At 44.8% G+C, this 22,550-nt stretch overlaps 1 protein-coding gene across 1 annotated transcript in view; it reads left to right on the top strand.

Moving 5' to 3' along the window:
* Nucleotides 1–22,550, top strand: part of PTAR1 (protein prenyltransferase alpha subunit repeat containing 1) — a 195,134-nt gene that overhangs the window by 71,424 nt on the left and 101,160 nt on the right. The window contains exons 4-5 of the mRNA XM_085633012.1: nt 2,228–2,332; nt 20,841–21,054. Coding sequence (XP_085489138.1) covers nt 2,228–2,332; nt 20,841–21,054 — 319 coding nt within the window. The remainder of the gene's footprint in view (nt 1–2,227; nt 2,333–20,840; nt 21,055–22,550) is intronic.

The following is a 22,550-nucleotide window of genomic DNA, read 5'->3' as shown; positions in this document are numbered from 1 at the left end:
CATTCCATGGATTGCTTTGTGGGTGATACAAATTAGCTTGAATGTGGATCTTCTGGCAACCGGTAACCAATGCCGGGCTTTCAAGGCGGGTAAGATGTGGTCTTGCAGCTTGATATGCAAGAGTAGTCCGGCAGCCGAGTTCTAAATCCGTTGTAGTCTTTTCATGGTTGTTAAAGGTGATCCGTGGTAGGCTATTGGCGTAATCGAGTTTGGACAGAACAAGGGAGATGGTAGCTTGGACCTTGTGTGGAAATCCCAAATGAGGGCAAATTTGTTGCAGCGTTTTTATAGTGACAAAGCTTGATCTTGCTAGTTTGTCCACTTGGGCATTCATCGATAGTTTGGAGTCCACGGTCATTCCGAGGTTTCTTACTTCCTACGATACTTTATGCGGTGATCCCCGTTCATCAGGCCAGGCGGCAAGCGGGTCATAATGTTTCCAATCGCCACACATGAGTATTTCCGTTTTGGAAGCATTCAATTTTAGATGGCTCCAAGTCATCCACTGATCCATGGCTCTGAGACAACTGAAAATTGTGGATTTTCCAATGTCTTTGGGGCATCCCAGTTGAAGGAGTATTTGTGCGTCCTCTGCATATTTATAGCACGTGAGGTGAAATTGATTGATCAGTACCGGTAGTCACTTCATGTAGATGTTGAAAAGCATGGGTGAGATGATAGAGCCTTGAGGGACCTCTGTTTTTGTGGAGTATGGTTTAAACGAGAAAGGTGGAGTATGGATGACATTAGTTCTGTTTCAACGGTAGTTCTCGATCCAGTCTAGAGCAGTTCCCTCTGTCGGCTTCATAGAGTCTTTGTTTCAGAGTGTCATGGTCATCCATCCGTGTCCAAGGCAGCCGAGAGGTCCAAGAGGAGTAGCACTGCAACTCCGTTGCGGTCTGCTTTATTCTTCAGGTCATCCCAGATGGCATGGAGGGCAGATTCAGTGCCTCTTCCCGGACTGAATCCTGTTTGGAAGTCTGAAAGTATGTCATTCTCTTCAATGAATTGTAACATCTGGGCGAACGCTACTCTTTCTATCAGTTTGCCCAGGAAAGGTCCATTTGTTATGGGTCTGTAGCTATCCGGGTTTAGCGGATCCAAGTTTGTTTTCTTCAGTAAAAGGCCTATGTGTGACTTTTTGAGTTCTTCTGGAAATATTCCGGTAGGTAAGGAATGGTTGATGATTCTTCTTACTAGAGTGGCAGCAGAGTTTGTTAAAAGAATTGTCTTGAAAGTTTGTGGTGGATACGGGTCAGAAGGGCTGCCGGCAGGCCTGCTTGCTTTGACCAGGTCCATAAATTCATCGTGTGAGATGTTGGAAGGAGCGGAGAGGCTGGGTTAGAGTATTCTTGGATTGTTGTTTTGCACAAGGGTTAGTGCTGGTGCTTTGTTTCTGTTTTAAGTAGGAGTCCAATGTGTCTGCTTTGTCCATGTAATGATTTGCCAGTTTGTCTGTGAAATCTTGAGTAACAGGATGAGTTCCTTCTAGCCAATTTGGTTTGTGAAATTCATTGAGTATTTTATAGAATTCTTTATTTGCACATTTAGCATTTTGAATTCTGTCTGAATAGTACCTTTTCTTAGCTTTTTTAATAGCCGACTTGTATGATCTGTTAATTTTCTGTAGGTGAAGTTTGTCTTGTTTGGCGTTTGTTTTGAGCCAGGTACGTTGCAGCTTTCTAATTTGTTTTATGTCTTTTATTTCTATGTTTCTCCAAGGCGCTTTTCTTCTTTTGTTCTGTTGTGTGGTTTTGAGTGGTATTGGGATGTCAAAAGCATCCTGTAGCCTCTCATAGTTTTTTTTAACAGAATTTATTGTTTCCAGTTTTGTACTGGATGTTAGTTGTGTTTCTAAGTGTTCCAAATTGAGTTTGTTCCATGACCGATAGGTGGATGGATGTAAGGTAGTTTTAGGTGAGTCACTTAGTGTTTTATGTTGAAAAGCAAGCAAGTGGTGGTCTGACCATGTGACTGGAGTTATAGTTTGAATGTAGAGAAGATGATTTGTAAATGTTTCTTTACAAATTTTTAAGACAGTAGTTTTAATGTGGTGCAAGTGTGTTGGTGCAAGATACAGAACCAATGTACCTACAGAGAACCTAACACAGAATCGGCTATGAAACTATAATTTTTGACACTTGAACGTTTTTCCATTGCAGGAGAGCTTCGGAAATAAATGAAGAAATACAATTTTACCTTTGTGTTTTGTTTGTCTCTCACACAGGAAAGAATTGATCCAGTCTGGGACTTTAAACCCAATCAAGGATTTGCATCTTGGGAAATTGGCTCTAACAAAGTTTCCAAAGAGTCCAGAAACATGGATACACAGGTCTGGTTGGGTTTGCTTGAGTTTATATTAAATAATTAAATGTATGCTGCTGTACTTTTTCCATACTGAAATTACACACCAAGGGCCAGATGTATGACCTAGAATTACATGTGCAAACAGGTTTGCGACCTGTTTGGGCATGCAGTTTCAGTCTGGGCCATGTACAATTCCTAAATAGCGAGTCGCAATCCATTTGTGAATCTCTATTTAGGAATTGCGAGTCGCAATTAGGAAAGGGGCGTACCTGGCTCAAGAGGGTGGTAATGCAGTCGCAATTTGGAAGGGGTCCCCAGGGAACCCCTTCCACTTTGTGACTGACTCTAAAAATATTTTTAAGGGTAGGCAGTGGTCCCACGGACCACTACCTGCCCTTAAAAAATGAAACAAAAACGTTTCATTTTAATTTTTTCAAATGGATCCCGTTTTCCTTTAAGGAAAACAGGCTGCATTTAAAAAAAAAAAAAACTGCTTGATGTAAAAGCAGTCCCAGACATGGTGGTATGCTGAGCCCAGCAGGCCACCATACCTGGGAGGGCCTACCATTCCCAATGGGGTCGCAAATTGCGAGAGGCTCATTAATATTCATGAGCCTCTCTATTTGCGACCCCATTGGGAATCGCAAACAGTGTGTTTCACACTGTTGTACCTCCTAAATAGCGCCTTGCAAATTGCGAGTTGCAAAAGACTCGCAATTTGCGAGGCGCTATTTTGGCCATCGTTCATCTGGCCCAAAATATAGAGGCCCTCTGAAGCTTCCTTACTGAATCACTTGCTTCATATAAACTATGTTAAAGTATAGGACACTCCCTTACTAGAACTTCGAGTATGTTGTTGAGAGATTGAATGTTTATTGTAGCATGTTGCAAGCACTGTCCTTTTGGTTGAATAGGATTCTATAGTCCTGCTATGCCCATTTCTCCCTTTAGTAATTGAAACGTCCATACACACATTATTGAGATAATAAATAAATCACACTGGCCTTTTTGGTTTGTTGCAGCCTAATGGAACTGTTCTTAGGAAGGCTGATGCCGTTACATTTGTTTATATTTACGTTGAACGCGGTACCCACTACCAGTACATATGTCTTGGAAAGAGAGTAAGAGAAGAGGCTTGAGCTTGTTAACTTGAAAATGTATCACACCACTGCATTCACTTTGGGAGTAATGGAGACCTCTGTCAATTGGAAACCCTAGATTTATTTCCTATCATATATGCAGGCGTTAAGTCTAGAACAAGGACTTCAGGAATAGCTAAGGCACTACATTTAGGCTAAAGTGGTTGAGGGTATGGGATTTACAAGCTTAACATAGCTATGTGCACAGGATGTTTTTGTTGTTCTCTAAGTTTAGCCATTGCTCTTTCAATTTCACCACTGTTCTTGCTTTTACAGACATACTCACTCTGCAAGTCAACACATATGCCCATGTTTTTCTGTTCTTTATCCGTACTGCAAAGCTGGCAAGTGGGAAGGTAGTGGAATAACTGTATAGAGCATGCACTTTACTTTTTGTGGTCTTGTGACAGCCTAAAAGAGAGCAAACATTTTGCAGTGATAGTTCTAGAGGAGGGTACAGTTGTCACTAAAATGCCAAGTTGAATAACCACCAACAGGTACTTTCATCCCTTCTGAAAAATAACTGTCATTGCAGTGCATTGCATTATAGCATGTTGCTTTGACCGCCTGTCTCCACTAGCACCTTTCATACATGTCAACTATTCTGAGTGAAGCTTGAGGTCACCAAACGTGTTTGCTTGCTGATAGGGAATTAAAAGCAACGGGTAAACTCTGCCTTGAATGACTCTAATAGCACCACCCTTGGGACAAGTCCCTTGGATTATTGCCTGGGACAGCTTGAGTGCTGTGGAGAGGCTTGCTGCGGACAGTTTCATGTATGTGAAGGCCACAGAGGTGCCTACGGTTTGGTCAATGAAGTTGGCGCAGCCTCGGGCAGCAGCAATTGGGGCGGCCTTGTGGAAGAGCATAACATCGCCCTGAGCATCAGCCTCAAATGCTACATGTGGCTCAACTCCCTTGCTCATAATCTCCTAGAAACCCACAGCTAAGGGCCTGTTTCTGAGTGGCTTTCTATTTTGGGTCTTCTTGGATTCTGGGAATGAGACTGTGTCCTTGCCCGAGATCACCAGCCACTCCCCTTTTGAGAGATCAACGTGTGCTTTGGGAGGTTTCACACTCCAATTTAGGGTCCCCAAAGGCCTACCAACACATTGCCTTTAATTCAACCCTCTGTCACAAGCACAATCAAGCTTTTACTTTGCTTGCTCCTGTTACAAATGAGCTTTCGAGGAAGTAGCAGCACTATCCCTACTACCAGAAACACTTGTAGATTTTTCTTACCTTTGTTGACCTTACCACAAACATCTAGAATATAACTTAAATATTGGAAACAACTCAAAACAAAGATCTCAGATTGGTACTCCAGCCCTGCCTCTTCCTGTCTCTGAGGTGCCTTTCTTGGCCTGGTGTTCGCCCGGGCACAGCCATGGTGCTTCCTGCACTGTGGGAAGTTTGCAGTACTTGTTAAAAAAGCAATTAGGAAGGTTCTTATAAAACAACAAGGTATCTAAGACTTATAAAATAAATGACTTTCCATTCTCGAGAGAATATTCTCCCGCGGACTTGGTAATTGTAATGTCAGTTTGTAGAAATTGAGCACCTTTCTTTCACTGGCAAGTCCGAATTGTTTCTTGGTACAAATGATGAAACGTGTTGTGTGTGAATGGAACCAGAAACTTTGAAAGTGATTGGGCTAGACAGAAAAGAAACTATCAAAGATGTCCTAGGTCTCAACAGAAAAAGCGCTGTCATCTGGGGGCTAAGACCTTCAACTGGCAGCAACAGCAACCTGAAAACAAGCATTGGCATAGCCAATAGGTCTTGCCTTTGGGACCTTATAATTGTTTAGCCATGCAACAATTGCATAACTAAATACTTATAAGGTCCCAAAAGCGAGACCTATTGGCTATGCAAAGCGAAAAGTGATCGCGACACATATCAAAGTGGCAGCGAAAGTAATCGCGGTAAAGCGCGTCGCCCGCGCACATGCACTGTAGCTCTAGGCTGGCCTGGTAGCACTTTTTGGAGCCCTCTCAATAAGTCTCGCCAGACCAGCGCATGCGCTGGGTCAGGCGAGACCTAAAAAGGCAGTCACTTCATCTGTGCAAACATCTATGGCAGAGAAGAGTCACCGGCAACAGGGAAGCTTCCTGCATCTGGGGAAAAATGATTTGCCTTTTCTACATCTCCTGTCAGCCATTTCGTTTAGGGGTGAAGCATCTCCATTAACATCAGAGTGGCACAAAACGGCAAATGGATGCTAATTATTGTGCAAAACGGCTATGCTTTGTAGTTCTAGACAACCTACTGCCATTGTATCCAAAAAATATCCTTCTATCAAAAAGACTGTCTTCAAATAGAAATCGGCATTTTACTGCAGAAACCACAGTTCAACCATTTCCTTCAAGGTAAAAAGAAAGTGGGATTTTTTTCTTGATGCATTGTTGTGTGAAAGAAAGTTCAGAAACTCGAGGTCAGACCCTCCTATACTTGAAACTGACAATAGATGTTTCTGATACATATTTCTCTTATGCATATTCCTCACCTTAAGAATATACCAAAGCACGATCCTAGTACCAGAACGTTTTTCTTCGATCAGTAGCTCTGCAGTCCCACCAGAAAGTGCCACATGACACTAATCATGGTTTCATTTTGCCCAGGCCTGAGGTGACCATAAAGGCCTATATTGGGTGAAGCCTGGCGTGTGGACGTCAGTTCCTCATTTTCCACGCCTTATCGGTTTGTGTCCCAAGCATTTCTTCAGTTTTACCAATTTCTTTAAATGTCCAAGAAAGCTTGTTCAGCAGACTAGGTCAAAAGTCACCCGCAAAGTTTTGTGATTTAAAGCCTGTCAACATAGTAGATAGCCCTAAGCAATCCTTCCGATATTTGCATGCGATTTCTGTGCCTTCATCCACCAAAAAACCATTAGGAAGCGGGAGGCCAAGTTGTTTCTTGCCAGTACTTCTAAGGAGACCCAAAAATGTTCTTTCACCGCCCTCACCTAATTCTCTGGGTAGACCGCAGTTCTCCAAACGTCCTCTCACAGCAGGCACATAAGACACCATTAAAAGGACAAGTTCTCGTCTTCCTCCTCTAGGAAACTATTTCACTTCTGGGATCGTTCAGAGGCTTAATGCACCATTGCTTGACTCCGGGCTTTTCTTTTCTTCATCAAAGCCAAGAAACTTCATCTAGCACTTCAGGCTCAGTATGCAAATCTGCCTTAGGTGGAGGCTTTTCAGTAAACCATAGTGGGCCTTTTTAGACTTCGGTCCCAGTGATTCCAACGACTCTGGCCTAATGCCACCTGACTCTGTACCTTCACAGGCTATGGTGAGTTCTCAGCGCCACTAGTATTGAAGCCTCTCTTGTTCATTGTAGTACCTAGTTTCATAATGCCATTTTCTTCACATTTGGTGCACTGAGAGGCTTCTTATGCTGAGAAAAAGATCATAGCTTCCTTTAAGGAGCAGCCTCTTGCTGATTCTATGCCCAAAGATTCACATTCATGCAAGAACTGTTTGGCTCTGATACAGACTCACCTAATACACCAAAGTTCCAGTGCATTGAGGAGATGATTTAGAATCTGATAACCTCCTGCCCCTACCAGAGTCTTCCTAAAGCCAATGGCCTTGATACGTACGTGGGCCCTCCATCACATGCAGTTTGCTCCTTCAAGGAAGTTGTACATAAAGCATCATATGGGCTAGAATTGCCTCTTCTTATTGCTGAGCCGAAGTCTGACATGGTCATTGAAGACCACCACCAGACTGTGGCTCTGGAACCTCTTCTGCCTTTCAACAAAGTCTTTCTAGAGCTATGCTTATTGCTTGGAACAAACCCTTCTTAGTCTCTGCAGTTAATAGGCACGTTGTCCACCACCATAGGCTTGCACCTTGTGACCTAAAGTTTTTCTGCTCATCTTTCTCTGGAAAGCTTGGTGGTTCAAGCATCTTTGGCCAAACTAAACCTCAAAGACCTTTCCCAAACTGTGAGTCCAAATGTCTTGACTCCATGAGGTGCAAATGCAAAGTACTTCCCACAGGCAGTCTGACCTTGTGCGCATCCAATTCCACATTCCTCTTTAACATCTTCTCGCAAATGGCAAAACTAAATACCAGTAGCTTCCTAGAACATGCGGGGTCTGTTCTCTAAACTTGTTAGAGGCAGACTTGACTGTTCTAAACAAATTCTGATATGCAGTCTAGACTCAGACGACACTATGGCCTGTTCCATGGAGACTGCAGAAACCTTGTGCAGGCACGCTTAGATGTGCTTGGCAAGGTTTTCCTCAGATATCCGGCTACATTAATTGATTGCCATTTGATAGTGAGACGCTCTTCAGCAAAAAGCAAACTCCTCTGAGCAGTTTAAGAACAGCTGTGCCAATGGGCTGGCATCTCCAGCAAAACATTTTCATTTCAAAACAGTAAGTGCCTAACTTCATGGCAGGAACAACATTTTCAGCCGATGGAGATGCTACATTAATTCTTCCACTCTTGCTGGTGAGGATGCAAAGTTTATAGCAACAGAAGCAGCTCTCCAGTTCCCCGCTTCCTTCGGCTCGCTCTCCTGCAGCGAAACTACTCTGGTTTGCTCGCTTTATACCATCAGTCTCCGATTAAGGGGAACGGTTCCCTCTTGCTGACCCAGTGGGACTCAGTCTCCATTGACCACAGAGTGCTTCAGCTGATCCTAAGCCACCGCTCTAGAACATTTACTAGTTAGCAAAACTTGTTCCTCAAGAACATTCATCCCCAGCACAGAAACTATGTCTGAGCTAATCTGACGACCAGCGCATGGAGGATGTTGACCCGGGGCTGAGGACCAGCCCTTGCTCAAAAAACATGCCATGGGTTGTGATTATGGGTTTAGCCCCTGAGACTCCTATCACCAAGCCAGTGCCCCGTAAAATATCTCACGGCAAAGCAGAATCTTTAGCACAGGATCCGAGAAATGGCCAGCCGCGTGCTGCCACCGCCTGGAAGTTCTAGTTGGTACCGACAAAAGGCTTCGGAGCCTGACAAGCCTCCAGCCAAGGGGGTCAATCCACATCATCTGTTTAGCACCAGCCATTGCAAGTGCGTCAAACACCAGGAGACTCCCCTTCAAGAGGAATTCTTTCTTCTGGTCCATGTCATTGGAGCTAGCACCCAAGAAACGTAGGGAAAGGGCAGTCCTCTCCCCAAACCACATAGCCCTCTTCCTCCTCCTCTTCCTCCTCCTCTTCCTCTTCCTCTTCCTCTTAATCCTCTTCCTCTTCCTCTTCTTCCTCTTAATCCTCTTTCTCTTCCTCTTAATCCTCTTCCTCTTAATCCTCTTAATCCTCTTAATCCTCTTCCTCTTAATCCTCTTCCTCTTAATCCTCTTCCTCTTAATCCTCTTCCTCTTAATCCTCTTCCTCTTCCTCTTAATCCTCTTCCTCTTAATCCTCTTCCTCTTCCTCTTAATCCTCTTCCTCTTAATCCTCTTCCTCCTCTTAATCCTCTTCCTCCTCTTAATCCTCTTCCTCCTCTTAATCCTCTTCCTCCTCTTAATCCTCTTCCTCCTCTTAATCCTCCTCCTCTTAATCCTCTTCCTCCTCCTCTTAATCCTCTTCCTCCTCCTCTTAATCCTCTTCCTCCTCCTCTTAATCCTCTTCCTCCTCCTCCTCCTCTTAATCCTCTTCCTCCTCCTCTTAATCCTCTTCCTCCTCCTCCTCCTCTTAATCCTCTTCCTCCTCCTCTTAATCCTCTTCCTCCTCCTCCTCCTCTTCTTCCTCTTCCTCCTCCTCCTCCTCTTCTTCCTCTTCCTCCTCCTCCTCCTCTTCTTCCTCCTCCTCCTCTTCTTCTTCCTCCTCCTCCTCTTCTTCCTCCTCCTCTTCTTCCTCCTCCTCCTCTTCTTCTTCCTCCTCCTCTTCTTCCTCCTCTTCTTCCTCCTCCTCCTCTTCTTCCTCCTCCTCCTCTTCTTCCTCCTCCTCCTCTTCTTCCTCCTCCTCCTCTTCCTCTTCCTCCAAGTTATCCTAGTGGCATCAACTTGTGTGTAGAGTGTGGTACACAGAACTTTTGGACTTGAGCATCTAGTGCCAAGTTTCTAACTCTTTATATTCTGCTGTAAAATAGCCTGCTAAAGGTTACGTTTCAGTTTCTATCTACCTCGATTGGGTACATAACTAATCAAGACACTGATGCCAGCAGTCCCGGCACAGCTGATTGTAGAGCTGTAGTTGGAGTCTCATAGCAGCTCTTGGTGGCTTTGGAGAAAGTTTCCAGATCCAGTTTTAGCCTGGGAACAATTATGATGTGAGGAATCTGCAAAATGACGCAGTATCCACCAGAGGTATTGTTATGGAAGGTAAGTAACTAAGGGCTTAATTTAGATCTTGGCAGATGGGTTACTCTGTCACAACGATGACAGATATGCAGTCTGCTGAAATATAAATCCTATTATATCCTATTGGATTTATAATTCGGCAGATGGGATATCTGTCACCGTAGTGACAGAGTAACCTGTCCGCCAAGATCTAAATCAGGCCCGTATTTATCAAATCTAAGAATTTTTCAGAATTGCATACCTTCTCGAGATATACCTTCTACTCCCACAGGGGCACTTGATCTGTGTGATCACTGTCTATTTTTATATCTCCGTTACAAGTGGGCCCTCAATTCCTTTGATTCATAGGATTGAAATGCGACATGGATCAGTCAAACACAAAAGAAGGGCCAGGGGAGTTCAGAGACCTGGGGGTGTTCACTCCCAACTAATATATCTTTCACGCAGAGAAATGCCCAGGTCTAAGAGAAAATTAGAAACCTAGCAGAAAAAAAGTATTTCTTTTTTAGGACAAAATCCCTCACCCACTAGAGATGCTGTGCTTTATCATTGGGACTCTCCTCACACCGTGACAGCAGATCACGGTGCGATCTACAACTCCTTCTCTAAGAAAGAGCTCTTCAGATGTTTTGAAATATTGTAGAAGCCATATGGAGATCAAAGGGTGGTGAAACTAACAGAGCCTCAAATACCTGAGCAAAAATTTGATTGTGGTGATTAAAGCGGACTATAGAGCAGGCGTACAACTTAATTCTTGTGTGCCTAGGTCAGGATTAAAATATCAATATATTACTTCTACCATCTGCCAAAAGGAGCAGCTCTGCTGAATCTACTGTATCTGCATCATTTGAATACATAAGATCTGCATTTCTGTTCCATAAAGTAACACCGTGCTCTGGTTAAAGACAACCGAAAGAACAACCCACAGGGTTGATTTCTCAGTTTCAGTGAAGGAGGACTTCTTGGGGGCATATAAAAAGGTTGTTCTATCTAATTAGGTGACATTAGCCCATGGAAATGTAACATAATTCTGTCTAAATGTTTTGGGTTCTTTTAAAGCATTTCATAAAGCATATTTGCTACTCTATTCAGTGTTTGTTTATGAAGTTCCCATGATTGAGAATTAAAAGGTTGTTTACTATTAAGTTTAGCTCCTCATAATCAATCATTCTAAGGAAGCTTGTCAGCATAGCAGGCTGATGAACTTTTGTTGACAGCAAAAAAAGGAAACTTTTTTTTTATTTTAAGCGGTTCATCATAAATGCACATTGGTAGAACTATTGAGCGTTTTCTTCAATGAAAATTCTCTTGCTGGAGAACAAAGCAAGCAGTTAATTATACCTTGCCACCTCTGTCCCCGAAGAGCAAAGCAAGCAAGTAATTCTACCTTGACACCTCTGTCCCCATTGCCTTCCCCAAATTCATTTTTTCTTGGTGTGAATCTGAATTACAAACGGCGATGAAGAAACACTTTATTTTATTTATTTATTTTAAAAGTTTTATATAGCGCTGGCTAGACCCGGAGGTATCAGAACGCTTTACATAAGGTTCCACAGAAATTATAAAATTACTTCAGTTACACGTTACATCAGTTACTAGAAAAACATTTCAAGAGTGTAGAAGACTAAATTAATGGAGTTTAGAAGGGTAAGGGGGTGTGGGGTAAAGGGGTAGGAGTTAGATAGAATGGAGAGACGAAGGAGGGTCTGCCCAAAGTCCGGCTGGGTAGGTGATGACCGAGGGGGGAAGTCCACAGTCCATCTCCTCTTTAGCTATCCGGTAGCTCCACCGGGCATCAGCCAAACAGCTAGGTCTCAGCGGGAAAACAATTCAAGAGCAAAAGCAGCGGCGGGGAAGAAATGAGACAAATGTCAGAAGTCTGAAGAAGTGCCGGAGCCAATCTCCCCTATAGCTGTCGGTGCAGCTCCACCGGGAATCAGCCATGTATGCGTTTCGGGTTCCACCAGAATAGAGAGAGGAACAGGAGGTGATCCAAAGTCAAGACTCGAGAGGGGTAGGGGGTAGGGAGAAAGGGGAGGAGGGAAGTAAGGTCAGGAGAGAAATCTGTCCTGGTGTTACTGGGGAGAGCCTTCAGCTACATTCTCCAGCTGGCCACTGGGACAAAGATGGTGAGACGAGAGGTGAGGTAGGGACAGACTCCAAGTTCAGAGCTCCTCGTGGTGAAGTCTCCCCTGGCGGCCATCTTAAGGTCAGGCAAGGAGTGAAAACCCCTGTGGGTCCCCACATCCGGGTCCTTTTCAAGGATTGCCAAGACCCTTCCTGGGGCCCTGCTATTACTGCCTTCCCCCCCCCCCTCAGGGTGCCTCTGGGGGCCCCTGTGCCATACCAGTGTCTGGTAGAGTGCCCAGGGTGAAAGGAACAGCTACTGGCACCACTCAACCTCTAGTTCTGGCTCCTTTCCAGAGGTTTGTACCAGACTTTGGTGCTGGCCACACTGCTGGCACTCACCAGCAGGCACTCACCAGCGTGGCAGTGGTGCGCTCCTCGCCTCCCGCAGGAGGCGCGGCCGCGAGTGGTGGCCGCTGTTATCGGGGAATCCGGTTGTGGGCTCCGGCTGGAGGCAGCCAGCGGTGACGATAATCAGGTCCGCGGAAGCGCACCGGGCATGTTGGCTCCCCACCTGATGTGATTTGCGGGTGGAGGCTGGTGAGTGACAGGGTGAGGAAGCGGCCTCCGTTGTCGGTGGCGAGCAGCGCGTCAGCCACACTGGCTCCTCGGTAGGCGGGGGCGCTGTGCTGGAAGTCCGGAGGCCGGGCGGCGTTGCCAGTTCAAACAGCTCTCGGTTAAATATGGGTCTGTTTTGGGGTATCAGCCGCGGTAGCTTGAGGGTAGGGTCTGGGTGGGCGGTGCGACGTACACACCGGGCAGGCTGGTCTCGGAACCGGCGGGCCGCCATAACATGCTATCTGAAGGAGTCTCAGGCATGAAGACCCAGGCGGACGACCAGGAGGAGATAATATTTGCCACGTTGACTCAAGATGGGAAGATGGCAGGTTGGAACGTTAAAATACCTACATTTCTACATATGTTACTAAAGTTTGACCAGAGTTCTGTGTTCCTTACCGTGGGGTAGGTAACTTGATTGATGCTAATGTTTCTGATATTACTTGGAATGGTGTGGTAGAAACTGCAGTGTTTCTTTATGGATAGTAGCTTACAATTTAAAATACTATGTATCTGTAGCTATGGAAGTATACCCAGTGACACTGAAGGATATTGCGTTGTTAATCTATAGACTGAGCTTTGCTTCGAAACATGGTAGCTGCTAAGTTACAGACTTTAACTGTGTTCAAGATTGGAAGAGGAATATTGTGCGTTTATGGATAGTGCAACATGAAAATTTAGCCCTGCATTGGTAGCAATAATGTCACTTAAAACCTGTTCATGGTTGATCAGTATCTCTGCTCTAAAAATGTAGTGGTGGAACACTAACTTTTTCCTACATCACCCCTTTTGAAGCCACACTATGATCATCTTTGAGTAGCACAAGTACACACTGTAGACTAGACATGACAAGTGTAGTATACATTTGGCCTCCTGCTGCCTCAAGATCTCTCAAAAGAGGGTAGTCCTGGAATTGTTGACCTTGAAAAGATATGACTTTGTTGGTCCAGAGAGTCAGACTTCATTGGCTGCCCACAGCCTAGTGAATGCCCTTAACGTTACTGTCTTTGAATTATTGGGCCTTTTGAAAGAAACTTATCTCCAAAGGATCTTGTTGGAATGCTGCTTCCTTTCCATAAAAACACTTTCCTAGAACCACCAAAATGCGCGTCATAACAATTTATGAAGCAACTGTGGAGCAGCAGTACTTTGGCATTCCAAGTATCACTGAAATAATTATCCTTGTTCATGGCTGGACATGCTGTTCAGCCTTAAGCAAGGAGGATCATTTCAAACTGCTAAAGTTGATAGTTCTGTTTTGGAAGTCCTGTTAGGAGATATTCGATATTTTTGAACCGTTTTCACAGTTAATTTCATGTATAGCCGAGGCACCTGCTCTGTAGCAGCCAGTAGGGTGAATGCAGAGCGGGAATCCAGTAGCAGATTAACAATACACTAATGCGGAAATTAAAATGTCTTTCATAAAATGTTGTCACTCTGTTGTTGTTGCTTAAAACCACTTGAGAGTGTTCAAAATACAGGAACTGGCACAAATAAGGGTTAGTAAACGCGTCAGTCAGTTTGTGTTCTGTTACTGCTGTTTAGAGACAGCACACCCTAAATGAGTATGTGTGAGGGCCCATGACATAGGCTGTGGTGTGGCTTGGTACATATTAATTTCTGTTTCAAAGAGCTATGTTGGCCATCCCACTGGATTCCAGGATACGAGCAAAAGCCTTGTTTGGATAGGTTGGTAATTGTTCTTGTATTGCCTGCCTTGGCTTAGCAGTGACCATCTATCGCCCCAGGATTCTCCACTATAGCATTGCAGTCCTCTGCAGCAGTGAAGTGTAAGGCTGATTGTCACAAATAGGTAGAACAAGCATTTTCAATGCAATAGGTCTCACATTTGCGAGTGTTTAAGCTATTGGCATTGTAAATGACCATGCCTTTTATTGATCTGTTTTGCTTATTAAAATATAAATAAAAGGCATTGTCATTTATAATTCCAATAGCTCAAATTATTTTAAATGCGAGACCTACACATACCCACACTCACCACTGCGGCGTTCCTCTAAAAAGATTTGCGCCAAAGAGCTGTCTCGCAGGGCCCGTGGGGGACTGCAGCGCCAACCCCACAAGAAGCATAACGCCCAGTGATGAAGCATGACACCTTAACAGGTGTGTGAGGGCTACTCTTCAAATTTGAGGATTTCCCCTGCATCCAACCTTCACTAATTAACTAAGATAGGCGTATTCCAACTACTCTCGCTTTTCACCTATACTCTACACTGCCGAATGGGCTACTACTTACCCATAGGAACAGGTTACAAATTAAGACAAGGCAGTACTAAGTAGGGACTAAAGAGCTGATTACTGAACCACAAGCCAGCATTTACAAAGGACAATGACGCAAGCAAATAAAAAAAATATGGGCGGAGCTTCAGGTCCATACTCTAATACTACATGCCTCGCAGAGCAGCGCATGTGCGCTGACTCTAGCTGGACCTAAAAAATAAACCAGCAATTTGGTTTATATTTTGACGCTTTTCTTTGGTTCATTGCCCTTTACCATCAGCAAAGCTAGGCGAGAAGCACAGAATGCAACCATTCTTCACCTTCCCCCTCCAATCCCTCATGCTTCAGGTGAGAGCCGGCTCCTGCCTCGGCTTTGCTCTCTATTTTCTCCAGTTCTGGCCCTTAGGCAGGGAAATAGGGTCCCAGCACACTTGAGGACAGAGAGCTGGCAGCACAGAGTACTATCTGAGTGGGGCTATGAACAGGCTAAGCTATAGGAAATTCTGGCAGTGCTCGAATGCCTGGTCTGACAGGTCAGTGTGTGGGCTGATATCTTTTTTTTTTTTGTTTTTGCTGGCTGTCGGCCTGTGTTATGAGCTAGCGGGCTGCATTTTACTGTTGTTTTCTCCATTGCCACAGAAGTTTCCTGCAGCTGCACAAATGCATGCAGTCTTCCATACCTTGCAAAACACATATACAGCTTGTCTTGGCAAGTTTACAACTGCCCCGATTTGTAAGTGCTTGCTGCTTTTTTAGCGGTCTAATTCGCTGATGGGGCATTCTTAGTTTGATTCCTGGACCTATTTTCTGTCCCAGCCGGATAGTGATGCTAGCTCTAGTTATAAACGATAACATTCCGATTGGTTGTCCCGCTCCTTAGATTCCATCAAAGGTGGTAATTGTTAATGTGCACCCAGTCGTGTACTGAGTCCATAGGTTGCTGCCCGTTTACCTTTTCTTCATCCCTGGTACGCGTACAATCTGGGTTCTACTTGCATTTTATTTTAGCTGGATTAGTCTGCTGGCTCGGTTGTAACCTTTGTCAGTGCCAGTATACCTCATTGAGTTCGCTGTTGTGATTTAAAAATTACAAGTCAATCATTCATTCAATCTCGATGATTTAGGTAACATGGAGCTGTTTACAGGAAGGCGTGCAAGTGGTGTACTAAGACCCTCATTGCTGCAAGTGGGCTGGGAATGCTGTGTGGTAATCTTACCATAGCGAAAATGTGTTATTGTAATTTACATTTTCTTCTCGGGTAGAATTGCTGTAGAACGGATCTTTCTTGCTCGGAATGAGGAGTGATGTGCAGTATTAAGTAATCATACCATATCTATGCACTATTCCCCCTATTTTGAACCACCGTTCCCTTTGCAAATTCTTTCAGGTACTACTAGTCGAAGAATGAAAGGGGGAAATTGTAGGTTTTCAGTATTATCTCACTTTTCTAAATTCAATTGTGTTTGCACCGTGTTTTAAGCCTGTTCCCGGTATTCTCGAACAACCTGTACTGAGGGCTTTGGTGTCAAGTCTCATACCAGTTCTAAAACTTTTCAGCCACAATCCCACAGTACTTCTCGCTGCCCGAGGGGAAACAAGGTTTCTAATATATCGTACTCATGACCAGTGTTTAAATGTGTGTTTCACATTCATGAAGGGCCTTTAAACAGTGTATACTAGAATATATCTCATTCCTGAAGAGCCTTTAAACAGTGTATACTTGAGTTACTACAGATGAGTACATTTTTGTTTGACTCACCAGAGACAGACTTCTGCCACGTATGTTTATTTGAGAAATTACTTTAACATTTTGTGATTTGCAGATGTTAGAGGAACTAATATAGGTGGGTCTAAAATATGACGATTGGGTTTATTTGTGCTCTTTTGAATTTAGCTACTCAATCACCAGATTAACGAGAACTAATTAAATTCCAAAGAGACATTAACGATTCGCGTACTGTTGCCTAAACCCTGCACTAGTGGAATGCGTTCTTTTTATCATGTTAATTGTATCAGAATTCACATTTATTTATTGCTCTATTTGAATATTCAGACACGTGTCACCTTGTGCCTTGGACTCCCTGAAGCTTTAGCCATATAATACTCTTTTGGCAGTGACGGTGTCATTCTTGCTTGTTTGGTGTTTCCTTGTTAAAATCCTATCTGTTTTGAAACTTATATCTAGCCAAAAAACGGTTGTAATTTTTAATAGACGTAGGTGAAGAGTGTTTGTTGCATTTCCCCTGTAGGCCTGCAACAGTCTTAAACAAGGTTGTATAGTGGATCTGCTGTACGAATGTATTTTGTTAAAGGGGATGTAAATTGGAGACCTTTTAGCGGAGATTAGCTCAATGCGTTTCAAACGGCTCATGAACAGGTCTCGTATGCCCAGCACCAGGAAGCGCAAGTCCGTCTGGTTTGCAAACCAGCCAGTGACCTGATCTTTGACATGTTCACCCCAAGCAGAGTGGAGGGGATGGAGACTGCACACTTTTTTTAGGTCTCACCCACTGCTAGCGCATGTTTTGGTCACTGCGAAGGTGTATTGTTTACTATAAAAGGCTTGGAGCCCGCCGATTTGCTTTTCATTTGGCAACATTGTCAGTCTTCTATGCTGCCTTCTAATTGGCCAGAGTGTGCTGAGCGCCACTTCCTATACTTTCAGTGGAGCATGGACCAAGCACAGATGCATTCATCTTAAATAGTGTGCGCTGCAATTGAGGTGCTATTTCTTCTCCTTCCCCTTCTCCCTGTTGCTTCTTCCCCCTCCCTCCTGCCACTTCTCCCTGGTGCTTCTTCCCCCTTTCTCCAGCCCTTTCTCCCTGGTGCTTCTTCCCCCTCCCTCCTGCCACTTCTCCCTGGTGCTTCTTCCCCCTTTCTCCAGCCCTTTCTCCCTGGTGCTTCTTCCCTCTCCCTCCCACCCCTTCTCCCTGTTGCTTCTTCGCCCTCCCTCCCACCCCTTCTCCCTCCCTCCCACCCCTTCTCCCTGTTGCTTCTTCCTCCTCCCTCCCACCCCTTCTCCCTGTTGCTTCTTCCTCCTCTCTACCACTCCTTCTCCCTGTTGCTTATTCCCCCTCACTACCACCCCTTCTCCCTTTTGCTTCTTCCCCCTCCCTCCCATGCCTTCTCCCTGTTGCTTCTTCCCCGCCCCCATCCCACCCCTTCTCCCTGTTGCTCGTTCCCCCTCCCTGCCCTTCTCCCTGTTGCTTCTTCCCCCTCCTTCCCACCTCTACTCCCTGTTGCATCTTCCCCCTCCTTCCCACCTCTACTCCCTGTTGCATCTTCCCCCTCCTTCCCACCCCTACTCCCTGTTGCTTCTTCCCCCTCCCTCCCACCCCTTCTCCCTGTGGCTTCTTCCCCCTCCCGCCCACCCCTTCTCCCTGTGGCTTCTTCCCCCTCCCGCCCACCCCTTCTCCCTGTGGCTTCTTCCCCCTCCCGCCCACCCCTTCTCCCTGTGGCTTCTTCCCCCTCCCGCCCACCCCTTCTCCCTGTGGCTTCTTCCCCCTCCCGCCCACCCCTTCTCCCTGTGGCTTCTTCTAAAACTCATTTATCTGTTAACAAACCAGTTCTAACAAGCTTGTGTATTGGCATCAAAGACATCAGATGATTTCATAAATCGTAGGATCGAGATCATTGGTGACAGTGTATTATATTCCATTTATATAGCTTAAGGCTTTAAAGTACTATAGGGCAATGGCAACCTGGGCAACTTTCCATACCACACAATGACTCTACTCTTCACAATGCCACTGTACTCTACACAGTGCCACTCTTCACAACATAGTGCCACTTACTCCACTCCACACCATTGTATTTATATGACACTTATTATCCCTCGTGAGGTGGTGACGTGCTATGCAGCATAGTACTTCACTCAGTGCCACTTCACTCAGTGCCACTCCATGCCACACAGTGCCACTCCACGCCACACAGTGCCACTCCACGCCACACAATGTCACTCTACTCCATTTTATACCACTTCACTGTACTCAATTGTAATTGTATTTGTATAGTGCTTACTACCCCTGGCGTTGAAGTGCTTTGCGGAATTAACCTCCACTCAATGCCACTACACTCAGTGCTACTCTACCCTACTCGGTTGTTTTGCTTTAGCGCTTACTGCCCCAGATAAGGTGATGAATCGCTTTGCAGCATGTCACTCGACTCTACAGCACTCCACTCATTGCCATTCCACTCCACTCAGTGTCACTTAACACCACACAGTGCCACTTAATGCCACTCTGTCCCACCAAATGCCACTCCATACCACATAATGGCATTCCACTTCACACAATGCCACTCCACTCAATGCCACTTTACTCCACTCAATTGTAATGTTGTTTATATATGTCTTACTGCCCCTGACAAGACATTGTAACGCTTTGCATCATGCCTCTTGACTCCATTCAGTGACATTCCACGCCAATCACTACGACTCTACTCGATGGCCAAAAGAGCTGAGGCTATTTCTTACTCTGAAACAAGCTGTTAAAGATCATGATGTTTTGGCTGATTAGCACACTTTTGATTGACTATCAAATGAGTAGGGCTTCAGCTGGCTCTTTTGGCTTTCTCAGATGCCTGAAGTGGATTATTTGGCTCCTCCCTATTTCCACTCAAAGAACTGTTGCCCAAGCACTTATCTTTCGCCTAGACAATCGCAAAGTGCTCCACTTCGGAGCTTCTAAGTCGTCTCTAAAGAGGCTTCAGATTATTGCAGCTCGTCTCCTTTGTCATGTTCCAAGCCAAATTTCCGTTTCTGCCCAGCTTCGAAAATGTATTGCCTTACTATCGAGAAGTGTATAAGTTTAAACTCTAAGCTTTATGTACAAAGCCATAACTCAGACCGGACCCCAACATTTAAGTAGTCTAGTGCATTCATACCTCTATAAGCACCTTTTGTACTCTTGTAATCTGAATTTAGTGGTATTTCTACAAATATATCTGGCATGATAGGGAGGGCGCTCTTTCAACTATCTTGGGCCTAAACTGGAACTCTCTGCCCTCCTAGCTAAGGCTTTGCACTTGTATTGATATTTTCCATAAGCAGCAGAGGACTTTGCTATTCTAATCCGCTGGATCTGCTTTGTTCTGTTATGCTAGTGCTGCGAAGGCCCAGGTGCTTTATAAATTGTTATAACATAAAATAACTCCATGCAATGCCACTCCACACTTTGCCACTCCACCCAATGCCACTCCACGCTACATAATGCCACTCTACACCACACAGTGCCACTCCACACAGTGCTACTCCACGCTACTGAAAGCCATTTCACACCACACTGTGCCATTCAAAGCCTCAGTGTCAGTCTACTCCACCTCACTCTGTGCCTCACATACCTATCCACTCCACACAATGCCACTCCACGCCTCACAATGTTACTCGACTCCGTGCCACTCAGTGCAATGCCACTCCACTTCATTCTAACAAAGCCAATAGATCTCACATTGGTGAGACTTATTGGGTTTGCCAATGCTTGTTATTCCTGAGAAGCTTACCGAGTGCTGTATGCCATACCGAGCTGGGGTAAGAGGCAATGATTACTGAGGGCTCCATCCTGTTGTTGATCTGTTCAACTTCATGACTTCTTACTGTACCCTCGATCCTCACCAACCCCAGCACCTTGTCTCTAGCCAGTGAAAAGTGGGTGTGCAGAATTGGGACATTCCATCTCAGGCTGGTGAATGATATGTGATAGGGAGCTGATATTACCAGTTTTCTTGTGTGGAACCCACAGATAAACCGGTAGGGTTTTACACTACATTAGGATGAGGTGTTTGCTTTGGAGGGACGATCATAGGTTTGAGTGCGCAGCTTGATACGTTTACAGCTTTTCTGGGATAAACATGCACGACAGTCAAAAACGCAAATGAAATGAACATTTTACCTTTGGTAATTAGCAAAATTCGCTGATGACATTAAAAACAATTTTATTTCTGTTTTATATACGTTAATTTCTTGTAATTGTATTAATATTTTTGTTTTTCCACTTATCGAACAGCATTAGCAGTGAGGGCTTTACGTCGGAGTAGTTTGAAAATGTCTAACTTATCAGGCTTGCTTTGCTATACAGCTCCTGTTTCTCGTGCTACAGCATATCATTTCTCCACCCTGTGGTTTCCAAGCCTGCTGATTTTTTTCGAGAAACCGAATGCATTTACCACTTTTCTTCCTTTCATTTTCATTGCAACAGGCGTTGGGTGCTGCAACAGTTACATCGGGGCAATGCCTTTAACGCCTTTGTGAACAAAGGGCATGCAGGCCCATTACCTACCGAAAGAACTGATGGAATAGTCCGGGAGGAAATGCAAGTCTGTTCTGAAGCCGCCGGCAGATATCCCAGTAACTACAATGCCTGGTCTCATCGCATCTGGGTTTTGCAACACTTGGCAAAGTTGAATAGCAAGGTAAAGTAACCAGTATTGCTTCTTTATTAGCAAGTAATCTGCACTACATACATAAGTGTATTTCAGAGGCTGTGATAGCACCTCAGTAGTTATTTGAATTTAATATTTCTAAAGCGCAACATGACCCCATAGACACTGCCTAATATGATTAATTACGATGGATACAGCAAGGTATTTATAGGTCAAGCTGGGGTCACAAATATATAGCTATTTTGTTCCAAAGGGAATCTGTTTGGACTGAGAAATGCATTCAACCAAGATTGAACGTTCTTGGTGGTGGAAAAGACAGGCAAGGCACCTGGGTGAAGTGAAGGTTGTGGTAATAAAACTAAATTTGAAAAACAGTAAATGAAAAAGGAAGATCATGCCTGATAGCGAGGCTTGTGCATCCAGCACAGTGCTTCGCGAGCCATATCACAGATGGGGAGACTGAGGAGATGTCGAGGCTCGAGTTATTTGGTCATGTTTACCCAGACCTAAAACAATGCAGAGAGCAGCATTCCTGGGTCCACTGAAGTTTTTATAACTGGATATAGGGAACACAATGTAATGCTGCCTTAAAGTAGTATAATCCTGGAGATTGTAATAAATTTGTTATAGCTGCAAAAAAGCTAAACTCAAGTACTGCAATATGTCTTTGAATACCTGTCCAAGAATAGATGCAAATCATTTCTGATGGAGGCTTTCTCACCTTATGAATTTTCCCAGGTATCTTACTGAATTCGGAAAAGGCAGGTGGCATCATGAGGCTCTGATTAGCTCTGTCCAGCCCCAGATGTGGCATAGCAGCCCGATATCTGCACCACATTCACGCGCTGACATAGATTCCTTTCATTCCACTTTTTCCAATGCGGATCCGGAGCTTCTCGAATCCCGTCATCTTGACAATTTTTCCATCAAAACCTAGTGTATGCAGACATGTCCCCCCCCCCCCCCCCCCCCCCCTAAACTACAGGGTTTAAGCAGTGTTGCGACTGCTATCGGTCACCAACACCCATAAGGTGTCAGTCTGTGGTGTCTCGGATCCAAACACGACTCTACGTCATGCGAGTGCTGTGCAAAGATTAATTGTAAAGCCCTCTGCAACTGTGAAGCGAATCTCACAAAACTGTCCTTGTTGAATTCGAATGCACAGTTACGCACTCATTCCCGATGAGGCTTCCATGACTGATCATTGTCGAGGTCACGGAGTTCAGCAGGTCAAAGAAGTCTTAGAAGCACAAAAAGTCCAAGCATTGATCTCTGTCGTACCCCCACTTCCTATTCCTGCGCTGATCCTGAGGCACCCTTACCTCCCTGGACCATCAGTGACTCCACTATAGCTCTGTGAGCAGAAACTGGGCTTAAACACCATCTTCGGTGCTCCACCGGGTCCCTCTGGCATGCATTTGGGCTCCAAGGATCTGAGGTGGCCTTTAGTCGGGTTACTCCTGGCAGATCTGTTCTAGACACCATCTACGCCATTTGATCTTGATTCTCCTTCTTTGGACTGAGCA

Source organism: Triturus cristatus, chromosome 2_1, assembly GCF_964204655.1.
Source record: "Triturus cristatus chromosome 2_1, aTriCri1.1, whole genome shotgun sequence".
Taxonomy (NCBI): Eukaryota; Metazoa; Chordata; class Amphibia; order Caudata; family Salamandridae; genus Triturus; species Triturus cristatus.
This window is presented reverse-complemented; position numbering and strand designations above follow the sequence as displayed.